The sequence below is a fragment of the Gallus gallus genome, chromosome 14, assembly GCF_016699485.2.
Source record: "Gallus gallus isolate bGalGal1 chromosome 14, bGalGal1.mat.broiler.GRCg7b, whole genome shotgun sequence".
Classification (NCBI taxonomy): domain Eukaryota; kingdom Metazoa; phylum Chordata; class Aves; order Galliformes; family Phasianidae; genus Gallus; species Gallus gallus.
This window is the reverse complement of record NC_052545.1, coordinates 12,063,672-12,084,333: the sequence shown is the minus strand read 5'-3', so window position 1 is coordinate 12,084,333 and position 20,662 is coordinate 12,063,672. Positions and strand designations below refer to the sequence as shown.

General features: G+C 47.9%; 2 protein-coding genes across 8 annotated transcripts in view; both read left to right on the top strand.

Annotated features, from left to right (window-relative positions):
• NPRL3 (nitrogen permease regulator-like 3 (S. cerevisiae)) overlaps positions 1–18,571 on the top strand; it is a 41,951-nt gene extending 23,380 nt beyond the window's left edge. For all 7 annotated transcript variants that reach the window (XM_040647482.2, XM_046900709.1, XM_046900708.1 and 4 more), the window contains 7 exons: positions 107–244; positions 731–887; positions 2,470–2,576; positions 3,853–3,982; positions 11,831–12,020; positions 13,145–13,337; positions 17,846–18,571. In XM_040647482.2, the coding sequence (XP_040503416.1) occupies positions 107–244; positions 731–887; positions 2,470–2,576; positions 3,853–3,982; positions 11,831–12,020; positions 13,145–13,337; positions 17,846–18,011 (1,081 nt within the window). In that variant the 3' untranslated portion in view covers positions 18,012–18,571. The remainder of the gene's footprint in view (positions 1–106; positions 245–730; positions 888–2,469; positions 2,577–3,852; positions 3,983–11,830; positions 12,021–13,144; positions 13,338–17,845) is intronic.
• Positions 18,572–19,151: 580 nt separating this feature from the next.
• Positions 19,152–20,662, top strand: part of RHBDF1 (rhomboid 5 homolog 1) — a 69,421-nt gene continuing 67,910 nt past the window's right edge. Inside the window, exon 1 of the mRNA XM_046900703.1 lies at positions 19,152–19,569. The gene's annotated coding sequence lies outside the window, so the exon portion shown is untranslated. The remainder of the gene's footprint in view (positions 19,570–20,662) is intronic.

Below are 20,662 nucleotides of genomic sequence, written 5' to 3'. Positions count from 1 at the left end.
TCCTTTCTTGTCCTGATGTGACTCATGTGCAGGAGCGAATCTGGACCACTGTTTTTGTTTGGTATACACTATAAATGCTGTATGTGTTTTTTTCTTCCTATTGTAGTCTCTGTACAACAGGAGTGGTTCGGTTACATATCAACAACTGGCTGGAAGTGAGCTTCTGCCTGCCTCATAAAATCCATTATGTTGCAACAAATTTTATCCCCCCAGAAGCAATTGAGAGAAGCCTGAAATCTATCAGGTAAGAGCAAGTCCTTCAGACTGTCCATTTCAATCTGTTGACTCAGGACTAATTTTACTTGCATAGGAGAGAGAGTCTGGGCCCCTTGATATCTTATTTCTTGCTCTCGGTGTTTACAGCTTCGTGCCTGCAAAAGTAAGCAGCTCCTGCTGTTTTTTTTCTCTTCTATTTCGTTCTGTATTTCAGTAATGCAAATGAGTTCTTTTCAGCCTAATTCTCTAGGATTAATTGTGCGCCAACACAGTGCCATCGTTTTTTTCTCTAGTCACTAGAGCATCCAGTTATCATACTCTCTCCCCTCTTAATGGGGAACATCTTATCTTGTAACATAAAAATAGGCTTACTCTAAATCTGCTTACAGCAAAAGGATGTTAAGAGGTTCATTTTGCCAGTAGATTGACGGGGTATCCCGGTCTGGGAATAACTACACCTTCAGGAAAAGTTGCAGTTTACTGTACAAATGTATTCCCTTTTTTTTTTCTGCAGGCCTTACCATGCATTATTACTTCTAAATGATGAGAAGTCATTGCTTAATGAGCTCCCCTTGGACTGCTCTCCTGCCCTGGTGAGAGTAATTAAAACTACCTCTGCTGTGAAGAATTTGCAGCAGCTGGCTCAGGATGCTGACTTAGCATTGCTGCAGGTATGGGGAACTGTAAGCAGTAGTTGAGATTCTTTTAATTCACGAGACGTTTTCTTTCTGTGTGCCAATGTGTTTCTGTGGTATATGAGATGCCAGTTCTTTCCGTGTGAACAGAGCTCTTGAGCCTTAATGTGTGGGCAAGACTGGAGAGACAAAGATCAGTGGTGCAGTAACTGTGCATCCGTGCCTGAATCATTAATTGCTGTGGGGTGGTAGGGCAGCCTGGAGGTCCCCAACCCACACCATTGCTCAGAGCAAGTCCATGAAAGCAGGCTGGTCGAGAACATGTCTGTCTGAATCCTGAATTGTTCCAGTGATGGAGATCCCATGCCCTCTCTGGGCCCTGGTCCAGCATTTCACCAGCATCTGAGTGAAAAACTTTTCTTCATATCCAGTGGGAATTTCCTGTGTTTCACCTTGTGCCTGATTCTTCTTGCCCAGTCTTTGTTCTCCACTGAGAAGAGCTCTCTGCCTTCTCTGTGCCTTCCCATTAGGTAGCTAAAACCAAAACAAACCCAGAACAAACAGCACTTCTGACTTATGCCACAGTGGTCTGTCATGGCTCTAAAGTGCTGATGTCTGTGTGCAAATGAAGGCATCCAAAGTGCTTACAGCTGCCATGGCCAAATAGTGCTGGACCTGCTTGGCCAAGGTGCATCTCTGCGGTTCTCTTGCCCAAGGGCAGAAGGTGGCCAAGATGCAGCTTCTTACCCGCTGGCTGCCTTAAAGATGTGTAAGGTCACTTGGCCACTTAGCACTGGAGCAGCACAGTTACTGTGGCCCTTTGCTTGTCAGGCGTGGTGCCTGTGTTAGGTACTGCAGTGGGGAGAGCTATCCAGGTGCTCTGGGTCACGAGTCCACACCCTCTCTTGTCCTGTTTTGTAGTAAGATGTGCAGCTCTACTCACAGTGGTTGTGGTGTTACTTGGCATTCTGCAGCTGTGGGATGAACTCTGGAAATTCCCTGCTTGTCTGCGGTTCTGTTCTCCACAAGAAAGCAACGTTAAATACATCTAATGATACGGGCTGGATTTTATGTCTCCTAGATGCTACTTAGTGGCTCTTCCAGAGCCTGTAACAACCACTGACCTTTTTAAACATATTAAAATGCTTTGTGTAATCCATTACTGAAATATCTCCAAGCAGTAAAAAGACCATTTTGTTTCCTTTATGTTTGTGTCACAGTGGGGGCAGATCCACTTTATTTTTCATGCATAACCTTAAGTGCATTTTGTGCATAAACAGAAATAGGTTGCTGGTGCATGAAATGCAACTAAACGTCTATTAATACAGTCTGAAGGAATTCCTTAAAGGCAGGAAATACTAAGTAGCTTAGAAATGTGATGCAAACCTCTGGAAGTTAATAACCTTGTCGAATGCTTTTTGAAGTGCCATGTGTTACATTAAACCCCAAACGCACTCTGAAGGCAGCGTGAGAGGACAGAATGTTTCGCTTTCATTTCAGTTCCAACAAGGCTTCGCAGTCATCTGATGTGATTTTTCTGTCACTGTATGTAACTGTTGCCAGGAGTCTGAGTTCTGCTTTTTTGCTCTCCTCATTTTGCCATGTTTCCTCGATGCAGGTTTTCCAGCTTGCTGCACATCTCGTTTACTGGGGAAAAGCAATTATTATTTATCCGCTGTGTGAGAACAATGTCTACATGCTTTCACCAAATGCCAGTGTCTGTCTGTAAGTAGAAGGAAGATCAATGGTTGTGTTAAGAAAGCTGTGAGAAGTGCAGAGACCCTTTCCTTCCCTGTCTCACTGGATGCAGCATGGGGCATCTCTTTGAGTACCAATTTGTTGCAGTTGTGCAGAGCATGAACTATTCCATGTGCTTGCAATTGCAAGGCCACGTATGAGTTTGGTGCAGGGAGAAACATCAGAGCAGATCAATATGCTTCTGCAGCAACGTGGACTTGGAAACAATATTTACACTGTAAAATGGATGCTCCTTCTAGTATTTTTGGGATCGTTTATCACTGAGTGTCCATTTCAGAAGAGGTAATATGAACCTGAAGTGATAGGGAAGGACTTAGAAAGCTTGATTCAGTTAAATCAGTGAATATTTCACAGGACTATCCAGGTATCTGGCACATAGCATCGCCTGAAGTGAATCAAATCAGTCAGGGTAGTGTTGCCATCACTATTGCATTGTTTCACATGATGGCATTTTATACTTCTATGCTTTTTAGTAGGCAGAAAGTAATACAGTTAGGTTGAGAAAAGGCAGTGGCAATGCCAAGGGATGTGTGGAAGCTGCACTGGGTACTCTACTGAAGACTGACAGCCCTTTTGGTGTTGGATATTGAGATGTTTATAGAATTTGTGCTGGAACCCTGCTCTAGGTTTAGGTCTAAACTAATCTAAATCTAAAACTGCTCTAAGTTTTAGGTCAAAACTTATGGGATGGAGGTATAAAAATAGGTCTGAAGCAGACCTTGAGGTCACTGAGGAGCAGCTGAGCCTCTGTCATATATGGCAGTGCTGTTCTTGAAGACAGTTTTCCTAATATTTAACTTGCCTCTCCCACAGTTGTCATCAGCAGTACTGCTTCTCTTGTTCTGCTCAGGGAGGGAGAGCAGTCCCATCTGCGGATGCATGTTGTGTATTTGAAGATGTGTTTACATGCTGCCCACCCCCACTCTTGTTGTCTGCTGGCCACACAGTCCCCACTCCTTTGATCACAGACAGCCTGGGTTTACACTTTCTGTCATTTTTATTTGTCTCTTTTGGATTCCCTCAACACCTTGAATAATACAGTGAAGCTGAATGCAGTGCCAGGATGAAAATATGTACGCTGCTTGGTTACTGAAAGCAAGAAGCAACATGCCATAAATTACCCTTAATGTGCTTCTAGATGTTTCATTTGAGAATTCCCACTTCTGTAATGCTCAAGTGGATAAATATTACACTGACCAGCAATATAAAATGAACTGATTTCTGCTCTACCTCTCTTTTGCAGTTACTCTCCACTGGCAGATGCGTTTTCCTGTCAGTTCCGGGGCCACAATCTGCCATCAATGCTCTCCAAGTTCTCCCTCCCAGTGTCACTCTCAGAGTTCAAGAACCCCCTCGTGCCACCTGTGCAGGAGGTGAGATGGGGGAGCGTGCAGGAGCTGTTTGGGCACTGGGTCATTGCCCTGCCAACGAGGACGAGGACTGGGTTTGCTTCTGGCGTACCTGGTTAGGAACTTGCTCTTGTAGAATTCACCTCTTACTACATTTCCAAACATAATTTGTTGGTTCATATCCACGTACCAAAAGGCTTGTGGGGACTGTCAAGGTGAAGCCACGTGGATGGTCTGTGTTAGGAAAGCACATTCCTGAAAGAGAAATCAGAATTCTTCTTTTCTTTGAGTGATGCGGTAGGGACTGTTGTAGTCTGCCACCATTCGTAGGGCAGAAGCTCATAGATCGTGGTTTGCAGCCTTTCTGGGAACCAGTGAAATGTAAGAAAGGGCTTAGGAACGTAACAAACATAACACCTCCTGACACTGCTGCATTCCCAGGTGAAGAAAATGAGACCCCTGAGCACAGCTCACTGTGGCAAAGGGAGCCTGGGCTGATTTTGTTGGGGTGCCTCCAAACGCTGCTAGCCTTTGTGCTTTGATGACTTGCTGTGTTTATATGAAATTAGTCACAATTCAAACACCTAGAAGATTAACATCAATTAAGCACACAGACACAATTATGAGAGAAGAATTTGTTGTAATTACAGGCTGGCAGAGATTAGGATCAGAGATAATTATTTATGAAGCTTCTAATCCCAGTAGTATGTACTGGTCAGCTGCCATCTTTGGAGGTGGGGGAGAGCAGTGCCTGCTGTTCTGGCAGCATTTTGCTGTATTACATACAAATCTGTGTCTGGAAAAATGGAAGCATTAATTCTGTTGTAGCTGCAGTAGCTTTGGGAGGCGTTCTTACTCTCGATAGCCCATTTAAGATTAATGACTTGCTCTAGTATTTCTCCACTGATACTTCTGGTTCTCAGATATCTTCACTTTGTTTAAAACACATGATGAACATCTGCCACGTATTGCTGCAGTCATGAGGAAAGCCCTGAAACTGCAGAGTGTGCCCATGTTTGCCAAGCTGTTGAGTGCTGAAATGGGTCTATTGGAGTGTGTGTCTTCAGTGTGCTGCTCACCTGTCTGATGGGGCTCTAAAGGTCAACAGCATGAGAAGTTTTCCTCAGCCCTGTGATGTGTGTCCACACACTGAGGATGAGGATGGTGCTGAGAAAAGGGGAGGTGATGTCTGTGCTTGCAGAACACTTGGGGCTGCTGTGGCAAGATATGGAGACCATCATCTGCCTTGGGCTGCTGTGAGACATGGTTAGCTTCTTTCCCATGAAGGCAAGCATGCCGGTTCTTGGAGGAGTACGGTCTGGAAAGAGCTTTTAGATGGTTTTGTATCGGCACATTCATGTTGAAAAAGTACTTTCCTCTGCTTTGATTTACCTATGCAGTATTGTTTTGTTGAGACCCAGCCTTTTAAAAGAGATGAATCCAATCCCTGTCCAGGAGCGGTCAGGCTCCAATTGTAGTTAACTATAATTAACAGAGATCTAGTCGATAGAGTGATTAATCTGATGAAATGTGGGTGTTTGGTTTTTTTTTCTTTCCTGCTGTGCAGCAATAAAATGTGCTGCACTCTGAACTGTAAATACCGTCAAATTATGTTTGCTTTGCCTTTGAAAAAATGAGCAAAGTTTGGACCTTTCACTGTAATTTTATTCTCTGTACATAGGAGTGGATGGTTTTTGTTTTCTTTTGTCCTTTTTTTTTTATAAAAGCCTTGAAGAGTTTAACTGGTGGCCATATCTTGTGCCATTCATCGTGCTGACTGCTGCCTGTCATTCTGAAGGTCAGTGCAGTGAGAAGGGCTGTATTGTCTGCAGAAGCTGTCGAGGTCTCATGGCCATCCCATTGGATTGTTGTCTTTAGCATGGGATTGGCTTCCTTCCTTCTGGCATGCCCTTCTGGATGAGCATCTGTCTGTCAGGTAGGGGAGGTGTCCAGGCAGAGGTCTCCATCAGCATTGCCTGTGCTCTCAGCCATGTCCTGTGCACGAGAGGCAAGCTTTTCTGGAGCCTGTCTTCTTGACCTCTTTTCTTGCCTGAGATGACAAGCTGTACATTGCAGTTGAACTCTGCAGTGGTTTTATGTCTGTCATCTGTGGTCTCTTGCTCATATTTGCACAGTTGTTGGTCTTTGTTTAGACATCTCTAAGCTAGCTTCCCTTTTTCTCTGTTATATCTGCCCTGCTTGGACAGCAACGCTGCACTGAGCCTGTGACTGCAGCTCAGCTGGTCTAATGAAACCTTGGTGCTGCTGAGAGGGGGAGGTGGCCCTCTTTTCCTTTTCCACTCTCAATGTGTGCACACGCCTTCCTCCTTTCCCTCTCCCCTTTGTGCTGGAGCTCTGGCTCCTGTCCAGCTCGACTCTATTCATGTAACTCATTTCAGCCACACTGGTTCCCTGCCAGGTTAGCAGGTGGAATTCACTCAGGGGAGGATCAGCAGCTCCAGGGCTGGTGCTGAACTTCTGCAGCTGGGGATGTGAGTGAGGAAAGCAGATGTGACTTCCCTTTTTTCACAGTGGTGAGTTGTCTGTTAGCAACACTGAGAAGCGTCACCTGGACTTCCAGCAAGCCCCTCCACCTGGGACTTCTGAACAGCAGCCCGTGTAGCTCGTGCTGCTGGTACTGGATCTCATGAGCTGATGTGGCAGGGGAAACTCATATTCCCTTATAGTGTTTTCTACTGGAATAAAAGCAATTTGCATCTCTTCTATCCTGACCCCAAGAAGGCTGTCTGTCTTCTGCTGCCCATGACTCTGGGCTCTTGGCCCAGCCTCTCCTCTCCCTTGTGTGTCACAGCATTGGTGACTGCACAGCAGACCAGAGTGGAGCTCTGTGGTTGGGAACAAATCTGGTGCTTTTGCTGGAATGGTGTTCCAGGTCAGGCTGGGTTGGAGTTAGCTTTCCCCACAGCAGTCCATATAGTGCTGTGCTTTGCATTTGTAGCTAGAACAGCATTGGTATCACAAATTCTTGTTACTGGGAAGAACTTGGCTGCACATATGTGTGGTTTGTGGGCAGTATTAGCTGCCTGGACCTGCCACTATCTTGATCAGGAGGTTTTGAGGTTACATACGGAAGCAGAGGGTCTCAGCAGGCAGGTCAGTATTTCATCTGAAAACTTCTGGCACTCACCTTCCTGTTTAGGGTCGCTCTGCTTTCTCCTGCTTTAGGAGAAAGTGATTTCTAAAGACTATAACAAGCTTTGCTGCTGAGAATCTGCCCCTCCAATTTGCACAGGATTGCTTGTAGAATTACCAGCTTCTTGTTCCCTTCCTTGCTGATAAGCTACGATTACTTTTATCATTGTAGCAGCATTAGCTAAAAGAAGCAGGGAGCTCTGAGCTTTGAGCTTAGGTCCATTTTCAGCTTATCTAAGACTACACATTTCACTGAAGGTATAATTCAAATTCCCTTTTCAGAAATGGATCTGAATATAGTCTAAATCAGGCTGTACGTTTGTGGATGCTCTTTCTCAAATGAGGTGGGTGATAAGGAAGCACTGCGTGAATGGATTGCATACAAAATAAATGGTTCAGTTTTTCTGGAGAATACATGTGCCTGTGTATAGAGAACACCCTCCATGGCAGCCCGGCCCCGTGCCTTTTTGGAGAATATTCTTGCAGAGTGTGGCAGAGCAGCAGTGGTCATGGCACTGTATGTACTTCAGAGTGCAGCAATCGCTGCTTAAATATACGGGTGGCACCACCATCCAAGGAGCATTGCTGAAGTGAACTGTGGAGAGTGTGTGTGTGACTGTGCAAGCACTCAGAAGCACAACAGCTGGTGCTGCACCATTAGATGCAGAGGGGATCTTTCCACCCCTCAGGTAGGAATGCACTCGTGTGAATTCGACATCCCATTTGTCCCTGCATCCCCTTCGCTGCAGCAGCTCACTGTCGGAGTGCATGTGGTTATTGTAGCTAACTCACTCTTCCTTCATGGGGCTGGGGTAACTGTGGCCAAAAAGCAGGTGAGAAAGTACAACGGCTGCCAGTCGACACAAAACAAATGCTTTTTCACCTTTGATTTCATAAGTCTGGCCGCAGTGCTGGAGTAAGGCTGCAGCAGAAGACGCCTTTGCTGTACATGGAAAACGTGCTGTGCTTTGTGTAGCAGCATGGTGGAAAATAGTGTATGTCAGAGGATGGCAGTGGGAGGAGAGCTGCATGCAAATGCTGAGTGGATGTCTGGAAGGCATTAGCAGTCACAGGAGCTTTTGCTGGCAGAAGTATGGAAGATTCAGGGCTGTGGATGAAACCAGGGTTTCTCATATGGCAAGTTAAAAAATAGGGTGTTCTATGTCTAAACAGAGAGAACAGTTAAGCTCATTTGGTGGAATTCAGAGCTGTCACATAATGATTAATGTGGCAATATTACACAATAATATTCTGCATTAATAGAGGTTGTCTGTGCAAAACAGGGAGAACTTTTAATAGCTTTAATTTTTGGTAAAATGGAGTATTTGAATGATAAAGGAGCTCACTGTGTTTCAGCATGTATCCCAATGGAGGTGCTGTGTTACTGACCCAAAGCAGTCAGACTGTGGGCAGTGTGTGTCACATTAACAAGCTCAGCTGGAGAAGAGACACTTGTGTCCTTCAGTAGGCAGAGTGAGCTGTGCTTTAACTAAGAGTACATCTTCATGCAGAGAGAAACACCAGACTGAGATCTGAGCGCTTCCACAGTGCTGTTCTCTCTTCCCTTTCCTGCCAGTCCCTGCTTTCTGGGCATTTTCTTTAGCAGCTTTAAAGAATCCGTGTAAGAAATGTATTTTATTTAACACATACTGAACAGTTGTACAAAAGCTCCCAGTGATTCCCAGAGGGACAAGAACAATGAGTGCTGGATCCTGCCCCTTCAGGAGCTGGGGCTCTCCCTGCCCAGATGGGCTGACATAAGAGTGCCCATCTTCTCTGCTTTGGTCAGTAAGCACAAAGCAGTGTATTGTTGGCAGTGCACTGCGTTGTGTCGTGCGTGACAGCATGTGCTGCTGTGCCACGGTGGGGGTGAGGAATGGGGTGGCTGATCCCTGCCAGTGGGAACGGTCCCACTGATGGGACCGTTCTGATGGGACTCCCACTGATGGGACTCCCAGATGGGAACCCCTCAGCCCAGACTGGAGAGAGGCAGCACGAGGAGAGAGAGGGGTGTGGATGAAATTGAGGGTTGAATTAAACAATGAAATCAGTCTCCTTTTATATTTCCATCATGATGGTGATGTTTTGGCCTCATAGGGCTGTGGCTTCCTGCAGTGCTGATGTCTCAGTGGGGCAGTCATGGAATGGAGCATGCCCTGCCCTGCAAAGTTACTCTCAGCTCTTTTTGGCTTCAGGAAAGAGACCAGCAAGTCGAGTGGACTGAGCCCAAGTGTGGAGATAAACCAACAGACAGCAGTGCAGGTGGTATGGGGAAGCCTGCCCTCCTACACACCTGTCTAGAGGTCAAGAGGAGCTGATGTGCGTGTAGGACAAAGTGGAAATGGTGTGAGGCATCCTGACACAAAGCTCCCCACGTGGGACACAGTGCCAGCTGCATGCACTGTGCTTTTTTCTAGGACTGGATTTTAAAGGCACCAAATCCCCACTGAAGTCCTCCAGGCTTACTGGAGGTCACCCTCAGTGCTCATTGTTTTCTTGTACCTAGAGGTGATTGTTCAGGCTCGCTTCAATCCAGCAGTTTCCTCTACTTTGAGAGTTACTGTCTCCAGGACTCCCACTCATGGCACGAAGGCATTTGGCAGTCCTTGTTTCAGGAAACCACCCTACAGCTGTAAACCCATCGCCTGCCTCGCTGCCCCGCTGAGCCACGGCTGTTGTTCAGGGCTGGCTTTCTAGATCCTTCCACGAGAGGTGAAGTTGTGTATGTGGAATTAGAATCACAGAATCACAGAATGGCCTGGGTTGAAAAGGACCACAATGATCATCGAGTTCCAACCCCCTGCTATGTGCAGGGTCACCAACCAGCAGCCCAGGCTGCCCAGAGCCACATCCAGCCTGGCCTTGAATGCCTGCAGGGATGGGGCATCCACAGCCTCCTTGGGCAACCTGTTCAGTGCGTCACCACCCTCTGGGTGAAAAATCAGAGTACTGGCAAAGACCTGTCAAGCACACAGAGCCGTAGTGAGGAGGAGTGGCTGGTTTTGTAATTCACAAAGTCACCCAAGTGATGGCAGTCCGGCAGCTTCTGCAGGTAAGGCAGCATCTCTCCTGCTGTCTCCTTGAACTGCTGTGATTCGTCCCATGAAGTGTCAGACCCTTTTTGATGTGTTGTGACACAGCTGGTGGGATGCCACCGCGTGCCAGCAGGTCAGACATTTACGTGGAACATATGGGACATCTTTCCCTGCATCTGGAAGGCTTCGAGCAGTCGGCCTCATCTTTCCTCCAGGCTGATTTCAGATGTTAGCAGAACAATATGCAAACATCCTTGTTATCTCGTGCCAACTTTCCTCTTCTGTACGTTTTCTTTTAAATGTAGAAAATGAATTATGCCTTTTCTGGAAAAGAAGTGTTTGAAGGCGATCCCAGATGATGTGTTTTAAGATTAAAATCCGTTCAGCCTCAAAAAGTAGCAATCCCTGGCAAGGGGGTGTGGGCTTATCTGCAGGCAGGAGGCGTTTCTTTTGTGATTCGATAGCAAAGGAGGAATTGAAAACGAAGTGACTTGTGGAAAAAGGAAAATGATGTGGGCTGATGAACTTCAGCTTGGGGCTTTCATTGAGATTTGGCCGTTCTCCTGATGATGAATGCAGCGGAGCTCCAGCTTCCTTCTCTGTCTGAGCTCATTCTGCGTGTCTCTCACCAAAACAGCACTGGTTGCTATGAAATCCCCAAACAGCTTTTGTCAGTGATTCAGTGTTGTCAGAGCTGTTAGCTACGGGAAGGGTTGTCTGTACTGAAATGAAAAGGCTTTTTGTGCAGAAATTCAGACACCATAATGGCTTTTGAATGCTCCTCTGAAACTCCTGAATAGAGGCTATGCCAGGAACCTACAGATGCCTCTCCCTCATCCCACCCCATGCTTTCAGCATCACTTTTGGGGCGCTGTGCAGTTGTTCAGCAATACAGAGGTTTTCTGCATGTTGGTTTAACATCTCCTGGCACTCTCACTCTTGCCCATCCGCACCATGGAAAGTGAGGTGCCTTTGGCCTGCCCTCATATTGTAGAGAGGTAGTGGGCAAATGGGTGACAGTATGCCGGCCCTGTCCTGCCTCCTCGCCTTCTCCCCGCCTTCCTGGGAGAAGCTGGGCTTTAATGTGACTGCTTTGGATTAACCCTGTGGGGATTTCTGACTGTCATGGGCCCCCAAACCGATCCCAGTGCCTTGGCCATGGAGGTGTGCACCTCAGTGATTTGTTTCTTATCTCTTCCATCTCTGGAAAGGATGATTATCCCTTTTTTAGCACCTCCTGAACTGTTTTGTTGGAAGAGGACCAAACAGCTCCATGTGGGTTTGTATGGCTGCAGTGTGAAGTGTGACAGTGTTCATATGGCTGGCATTGTGTGCTGAGGGCACTCGGGGGCTCTGATAGAACACAGTGGGTGCTGAAGCTCTGCTGGGCTGCAGGGTTGGTTGGTGTGAGGATGCTGGCTGAGCTGGTTAGTGCTGCATAAAGAGGTGTTGGTCATTAAAGGTCTGATTACAGCCAAAGCATCCATGGAGGCTGTGGTGTAATGGACATGCATGCTCGGTCACCTTCTTGTGATGGGAAGTGCAGACTAATGGTTCAGAGCAGATGTGGAGCTGTTCTGTGTCTTGGAAAGCATTTCTCCTTGTGATTTCTTAGGCTTTGAGCGTTGCTTTTTCTCCAGTATTTCATTTCACAGCACTTAATACCTCATTTCTCACTCTGCAGACTCAGCTCATTCAGATGGTGATATGGATGCTCCAACACCGGCTCCTCATTCAGCTCCACACGTACGTCTGTCTGATGGTGCCCCCGAACGAGGAGGAGTTCCGTGCCCAGGATGAAGACATGCCCTTCACTGCCAGAGTTGGAGGCCGAAGTTTAAGCACCCCCAATGCTCTCAGCTTTGGTTCTCCAAGTATGAGCCCCCTTTGCTCTGCTGTTCAGACTGCAGCTCACTTCTAGCCCTCCTCTTAGCAGTGCCGAGGGTGACAGGTCCTAGCAGTAAGATAACTTGTCTTTGCTGGGGTGCTTGCTAACGAATACCAGTCCTTCTTCAACATAGAGTTCTTCAGCATTGGTAGATGTCTTAAGTGCTTCAAGGAGTTCTTTGTAATTTGCTATGATCTCATTTGGTCACGTCAAAAATGTTAGTACTTATTGGAGGCAGTTCAGTGCGTTTTTGCCAGGGAACTTCCTACTTCCTTGCTGTACTAAAGAGTAACTGCAGTGGTCCTCTGCACTGCTGTTGCTGCATGGATTCTGGTTAGCAGGAGAGGAATAGCATAGTGAGAATGTGCTACAAGCAGTATTTGTTTCTGTGGGCCTCAGAGCTGCCTTCAGGAAACTCAGGGCTCACAATGGCTGATTTCTCTTTCCCTGGGCTCTTTAATCTCCTCAGTGCCATTCCTCAGGGTGATTCCAGGAAAGCATATTTTCAAGAGGGCAGATGAGATACAATGCCGACATCCCGGGATGTGCCTGCCCATGCTGTTACGAGCAGTGTTCTCAGAATGCCAAACAACACTGAGGTTGAATGGTGGGAGAGATTCCCTGTGCAACCTGCAGCTTTATGCAGCTCGTGTATTAGGGCAGAACTCTTGGAACATCAGTCTGATAAGTCTGCAATCTGCTTGCTTTGGCTCACTCACAAGAGGATATTGCTTCTTGGCCTTGCTTGCTGCATGCTTCCATCTTCTGTGTTGTTAGGCTTTTTGTGTTACCACTTCATGGTGTTCCAGCAGAGCTGGCTGGGAGTTTTCTTTTCAGATATTTTATGGACTGTTTATAGGCTCCAGAAGTGCAGTTTTCCACATAAATTGATGGTGTTGTTGAAACACTTTACTTTCCCATTGAGAAAATCCCTACGTTGTCGTATCACAAATTGCAGTTACACGTAGCGTTTCCAGACCCACTTTCTTTGTTCTACAAATCTGAGGGGACTGCTTGGAAAGACTGCATAGGTACGGCCTGAAATGATAATCTTTCCTTCGTTATGCTGAGCAACATAGGAATTCTGTGTCTCTTCTCTTCCCCTGATAGCTAGCAGTGACGACATGACTCTGACAAGTCCCAGCATGGATAATTCCAGCGCTGAGTTGATACCTGGCGGGGACTCACCCCTGAATAAAAGGATGACAGAGAATCTCCTGGCAAGCTTGTTGGAACACGAGCGGGAAGCGATCCTCAATGTCCCTGCTGCCCAGAATCCAGAAGATCTTCGCATGTTTGCAAGGTAGGAAATAGGGAGTGCAGAGTGTGACCTTTTTTCCCCATCCTTGCTGTGTTATGGACAGGTAGGTGTGGGCTCTTATCGAATACCATCAGCTTGGCATTTTGGAAGATAAATCATTTGGATTTTGTTTCATGTACCTCTTTCATACGCACACAGCTTTTTACAACAAAAACTAATATATATGCCACAGGAACACTTGTTAACAGGGTTCTGGATGGTGAAGGAGCATCAGGACACATGGTTGGACAACAGGGCCTTCACTTTTTGCCTTCCAGTTCTGCTGTGTTCACACATGGTAGACATAACTGCCTAACTTGAGAACATAATTGTAAGCACCCAAAGCAAAGACCTAGTCATGCTGGTGCTGTCATTTTGTGTCTGTTAGTATTTCCAAGACAGCTGTTATTTATCTTAAGGTTTGTAAACTACATACAAATAGGAGACAAAGGAAAAAAGCATCAGAGGTATGTCAGCCTGAATCCTTGCACAGAACAGCCTGCAAAGGTTTCCAGGCCTGTTAAGCTGAGATGAGCTGCTCGTGTGAGTGGGTTAGTCAGCTCTGTAGGTTAAAGTCGTGTTGTGCAGCAGCAAATTTCAACACTAGTTAAAATAAGTGAGATGTGGCTGTTGTGAAAAGCAGAATGACTTCCTAACAGCTGGGAAAAAGGAGGGGGAATCTCTTCTGTCCTGAGCGTTTCGAAACACAGTGGCATCACTGGAAGGCTGCTTTCACTGGCTGGCAAACTCATAGAGCAGAAAACAGCCAGGGGTGAGATCTGCAGCTTTTCCTGACCTTTACAAATGCAGGGACATCCCCTGCAGCCTGCTCTGCTCCTCCTGGTTTGCAGCTCAGTTCAGGTCTTTGTGCAGAGCTCTGCGGTGCTGCTGGGTAGGCGTCTCGTCCACCTTCTGTAAACTATTCAGAGGATATTCTCTGCTCGAGTGGCAACGTTTGGACCACTTGAGAACTTTGAAATGTTTGTTCTTCATTAGCGGAGAAGTGGTTACAAAACCTGTGAAAAAGAGAAGGAAAAACAAAATGATAACAGGTGCTATTTTAAACAAACTCTGTGGGGACACCGGGCTGGTTTAATGGCAACGCAGATTGTTAATTATCCTGGAGAGAGGAGAGGATCTCATGATTGCTTCCCTGTCACCTCTTCATCTGGGTGAAACAGCAGTGGGAAAGCTTTTGAATTGCAGATGCCAAAAATGACTTCAGTTTCTTCAGCAAATTGGCTCAGTAAGCAGGCAGCTGCCATAATGATGTTTGCTTTGCAGATTGCCCATGCACCAGGTTCTTCAGCAGAGCCATCCCGGGCATCTGCAGTCTGAATTTCCATTCCACTGTAGATGGAATTGACGACTGTAACTTACTCTTAAGTCAACAGTGAGGAAGAGAGAAGGTAGAATAAACAAAGCAGCCCTGCGGGTAGGATGCTGGAGTGTAAAAATAGAAATGCTAATGCAAGATGCTCTCGGTTACTTGTGACTTTATGAGGCAGTGTGACTTGGTGGGTCTGTATGCACTTTCTCTCATATTGTGCTGTGAAGAATCTGAGGCGAGCGTCTGGGTAAACCTGTGGTTCTTAATGAGAGTGTAAATAATTGCAGAGAAGCTGCCACAGTGAATGAGCTGATCCTCCTCATTACCCCAGCAAAGGTTACTGCATCAGTTCTGCTTTCTGCTTCGTCTTCAGGAGCAGCACCTAATGAGGGCTGTGCTACAGCAAATAGCTGTGCTGGATCAGCTGCCTCCCAGAACAAATTCCTGCTATAAATGCGTAGTTAGTGCACTAAATATACTGTAACTGACCTTCCAAGTATAGTTTTGTGTGCACAAAGGGATGGTCTATTTTCAGCATGGCAGTAAAGTTCAGCCTGATACATTTTTGCGTGCCTATGCCTCTGAACTCCTGGTATTCATTAAACAGATGGCACAGAAGGGACTTGTGTCTGTCCATTGCTATGCACAGCAGTGTTTGCAAGCAGAAACCTTAAGGGGACATGAGGAATATGGGAGCTTGGCTCCAGCGTTGGCTGCATTAACCCTCACAGCACTGAACCAGAATTCAAAGCCAAGTTGTTTCCATAGCTGCTGCTGGAGGAGGGAGGCACGTCCTTCCAGAATCGACTTGAGAAAGCCACAAGTTCTTTTTGAACCAGATCTTCAGTTATGTGCACAAAGTGTTCCTCACTGCACGTCAGCCAGTGCTTTTGTAGGCAGGTTGAGGCCTCGCTCGTGGCTTCTCTCCCAGACCATGGGCACAGAGCCACTCTAAGGATTTTCTTTATAGCTCTTAGGTTGAGAAACAGGAGTCCTTTACTCCACAGAGGAATATTCAGAGGTGACATCAAGCTGTGGACTGTTGTGCTCCATCTTCAAGCAGTGCTGGTGGAAGGGATATCTCCTTGGCCAGACATAAGCTAATTTTATTTGAATGACTGAGGTGAAATAGTTGCTTTTGTTGGGGTTTTTTTTGGTGTGAAGTAGTTTAGGGAACTGCTGTACCACCACAGTGCTGATCGTAGAGCAGCAGAGAGGGGAGAACAGTGCTGTGCAATGGAAAGGAATAATCTTCCATCACTGCATCTGGATCTGGAGGCACCCATCTGTCAGCAGACGTATTTGTGCAGCTTCAGAAGGACTCAAAAGAAATCGCTGCCCTAAAAACTGCCATCTTATGCCTCGTTTGGGTCCCATAAATACTCACTGCCCAACAGGGTGAAAAAAAAGGCTGAAGAAGTTCTCCAGTGCTGGCAGCAGTCCGGCTGGAGCAGAAGCCTGGGCCGGGCTCTGGGGTGTCTTCCAACAGCATTTTTGTGATGTTCTATAATATCCTCTCTAGCTTTTATTGGAATGGAAACTATTCCATCTTCACCCGCTACAAACGCAGACTCTTTCTGAATGTAGGGTGGATGTACTTATTGGAAAACTCCTTTGTGGTCTGTGTGACTGCTGAAAGGCAGGTTGTGATCACTTGCACCGATGGTCGTGCCAGGAGACGGTCGCCTGAGCAGCTTCGTAGAGCAGAGAGAGCACAGTGCTTTTAAAATCGCCTTTAAGCCCCTCATTGAGCAGTGATACAAAGCAGGCCAGGGGCAGGTGTACACAGTGCCCAGTGCTTGTTGGAAAATCAGAGCTAATGTGTCTGGGCCAAAAGGAAAGGGAGAAAAGGTAGAAGGTGGTCCAGGTGCGGGAGGAGTCTGAAAGAAGTGGTAGGTCGGTATTTTTTGATATAAAGGATGTTAATCCCCTGGGCAGCTAAAGCATGAACATAAGAAGCCCTCAGCAAGGGTTTGCAAATGTTACCATTGGTCCTCCAGGGAGCAGTGTGTTTTCCAGCATTAACCCTCACGTTCCCAAACAGCCGCTTCTCCGTGCACTGGGTACCAACCACCGCGGGAAGGAAGCCTGTTGGCCTAACTCAGATACTCACTGGGAGATGTGTTCTGCCACTTGGCATAAAGCAGCAGGCCAGCATGTCCCTGAGCTGCAGATGGGTATGGAAACGAGCAGAAACTGATGAGTCGCAGAGCAGAATGTGTGATGTACAACACACACAGCTGCACACGTGTCTGTGTAACAGGAGGAGTGATTCTGGTATGTGTGTGTTTGGGCCTTGACTAGCTGGACTATTTTGAGCGATGCATGCTATGGTTCCTTTGTTGATAAGACAGTTAAGAGACCGAGCAGCAAACTGCAGCCTGTGTGCAGGGCTGGCTTGGGGGTCAGCATGCACTCAGGGCTGTGCTGCAGGGACAGCCAGCAGCGGTTGTGTTGGGCCCTGCTGCAAGGCTGAGGCTTCTGGTGGCTGTGTGACAGGTTGGTGCCCACCAAGGGGACGGCTGTACTGACCAGAGGGGACTGGGGGGTTCCAGTAGTCATCATGGCTTGGGCTTAGAGTCAGATTTAGGGTTTATTTTGGGACTTTGTTACTTCTTTGGGGCGCCTGTGCCTAAAATTGCCATCTCCCTGCTGCAGCCTCTCCCCTCACCCCCAGGCTCATCCAACCTCAGTGCTCACCTGCCCATACCAACCATGTAATGGACTGCTGTGGGCAAAAATATCCTCTTAATTCTAAAAGCAAGAGTTAAAACTATTGACAATCTCAGGAAATGCACCGGGCTAGGAGACCTTGTAGTACCTTTGCAAGACCCCAGGGTTGTGTTTTCTTGTTACCAACCAGGCCAGCATGGGAGCAGGGCATCCGTCCAGAGAGCTGCTGTGAGGCTAAGTGAGCGTGATGGGAATTGGGTACTTCAGGAGATGAGAATTTGGTGGGAAATGGTCCCTGTGCTGCTTTTCCAGGGGAATTCTGTGTGCGAGGCAGGAGGCCTGAGCTAAGAGCAGCTTTAATTCATTTCACTTCCCTTGTAAATGAGGGACACAACCCGAGCGCCTCCTGGTTTGCGTCCAATTGCAGAGGAGCTCGAGGGTGACAGTATCAGTCCTTGCTGCATGCGTTTGCTTTTGGCCCACGCCTTCCTTGCTCTCCTTCCCGCAGGCTGCTTCACTACTTCCGAGGCCGACACCACTTGGAGGAGATCATGTACAACGAGAACATGCGGCGCTCGCAGCTGCTGATGCTGTTCGACAAGTTCCGCAGCGTGCTGGTGGTGACCAGCCACGAGGACCCGGTCATTTCAGTTTTTCAGTCCCTCTTAAAATGACTGCTGGTGGAAACCTGCCTCACTCCTGATGTTCTACAAGATGCCTAAGGAGTATGAGATGAATCCAGTTCCTTCTCAGCACACGACGTACAGCAGGCTCCCTGCTGCTGTCCCTCCATTTCACACCTTCTCCCTGCGTGACAGCTCAGTTCTGTTGAGGGGCAGTGTGCTCCTTCCCAGCCTGGATTCGTGCCACGCCATCACAGCATGGGAGCTGCTGTCTCGCAGACCTTCCCTGGCACTACTCCTTCACTGAGGCTACTGAGATGGGTGAGAGTGGTCCATGACTTTTACTGGAATGCCACTGACGTGTGGGTGGATGCTTTGCAGCAGAGATGCTTTCCCTGCTCTCCACCACCACTTAGCAGTGGGCACTGCCCACGAGCAGCCTGTCCCCACTGCTTGTCCTCTGCTTGAGGGCAGAGAGGAGTTGGCCTGGCTTTTAGGGAAACGATCCTGGTTGCTGAGGAGTTCATTCTGTCTGACCACTTTATCTGGAAGCAGTGGGGACATAAATAGGAATGCCAAGTATCACAAGTAAACAGCTTTGTGAATGCAAATGATTTGCTTGCCTTGTTACAGCTTTCCTCTCCCAAGAACCCTAATTACAGTGTCTGTGGGGGCACTGCTGTCACCAGGCAGCCCATTTGTTGGCTGATTTGCAGGTCTGTTTTTAATTGTGGTGGGAGGAATTTGGTTGGCTCTGAGGAGGACCGAACCTGGCTGGCCGTGCTGCAGGTGCAGCGTTGTATCAGTTCCCCAAAGCTGCAGACTAATGGCAGTCATGCTTGCCCCTCTGGAGCCTGTTTTGTTGCTCTGTCACACCCCACTGTGGCTGCAGGGAAGCAGACTAGGGAGCTGGCCCGCATTAAAGCTGTCCAGATGAAAAACAAGGGATGTACATGGCTCCACCTCCTCATCTGATCCAGCAACCTTCATTCAGCTTTGCCAAGCCTACAACAGGAGGCAGCAGCATGGACAGCTGCCACTCTTTTTGGCTGCATCATGAACTTAAGCCAGCTATGATGGTGCAGCAGGGCTGGGCCCACACTGCCTGGCCAAAGCAGCTGCTCTGGCAATTGCTGCTCTGTTCAGGAAGGAAAGACCAAGCGAGAGCCCAGGGTGGCTGTGCAGCTCTGTACCCGAGGAGAGGTGGGGAGATCTTTGCTTCCGTGGTGGTGGCTTCCAGGGGTGTGTGGTGTGTGAAGGCAGTCAGGTTCCTCATTCAGACTTTCCCTTATTCCACACGCACGCACACCGGAGCTTTTTTACCCAGGACTGTGAGAGGGGCTTCACTTGCCCACACAACTTGGGGTGAAAATGTGAGCATCGTGCAACTTACCTGCAGCCAGCAAGGAGCAGCACAGGGCCCGCAGCGCAATGGATACCCACTGGATACCCAATGGCAGCTACTTCAGCACAGTCCCTGCCGTGAGCCTTCCCTGCAGCTGCAAGCAGGGATGTTACAGAGGAACAAAAGTGATGCCTGAGCTGAAATCAGCGCAACACCGCTGTAGCGCCTCACAGCCCACCCAGTCCCCAGCAGTTGCATCTGAAGGTGAGTTAATGAGCCGGACATGGCAAGGTCTGTTTGGAAGGGGTGGATCAAGGGGTTTGAAAACTTGAGCGTTTTCTTGCACAAGAATCCCAAATGAGGGGAGAAATCCCTGTCACCTGTCGGTTGCCATCACAGGGATGATGCTGACAGGCACAAAGCCAAGTGCCACACAGGTCACTGATGGGATGTGGCGCTCCCCAGGCCCACCAGGGCTACCGGTGAGCAGCTGAACTGAAGGGGAATGGGCTATCACCCAGCTGTGAAAAGACAAAGCCTGTCCAGGGGCAGCTCAGGGCACAGCACAGTGGTACCACCAGTCTGGCAGTGGGTTATTTGTGCAAGATGTGGCTTGGTGCAGCACAGCACAGGTAAGGCAGGGGGCACCTGTCTGTGGAGGAGCGTGCAGCTAACCTGTGGCAGGCAGGTGCCACATGTGCAAGGCAACCTAACACTGGTGGCCATTATATCCTGAGACCCAAGCAACTGTTTGGTGTAGCTGCAGGGCTTGGTGCCACATGTGCAAGGCAAACTGCCAGCATGGCTGCAATCCTATGGATTCTCCCCTGAATCCTCTTTTTTCCCTCCCTCTGTACTTCGTGGCAGGCTGCAGCTCTGCAGAAGGAGCTGTGAGGCAGAGATCTCAGCATTGGTTCTTTCTCTGTATTCAGGCTCCCACACTCATAAGCTTTGAACTGGTCTCAAAAGCAGCTGGAAAAATAAACAAAGCAAAAACACCACTGGATTTTATAGAATGGTGTAGGTTGGACAGGGTCTCTAGAGGTCTTCTATCCAAATTCTGCTCAGAGAAAATGCGTTACGTCAGGTCACTCAGGAGCTTGTCTGGTGGAGGTCTGATTGCTCCCAGTTCCAGCATTTGACCACCCTCACGGTGAAACAGTTTTCCATATAGCTAATGAGAATTTCCTGTTTACTAGCTTGTGCCCATTACATCTCATCCTGTCCCTGTGTACCTCTGACAAACCTCTGGCTCTGCCTTCTCTGCACCCTCCCACCAGGCAGCTGTAGTCAGCAGCAGGATTCTTCTTTCTCCTCTTCATCTCCAGACCGATCAAACCCAGCTCTCATACTTTCT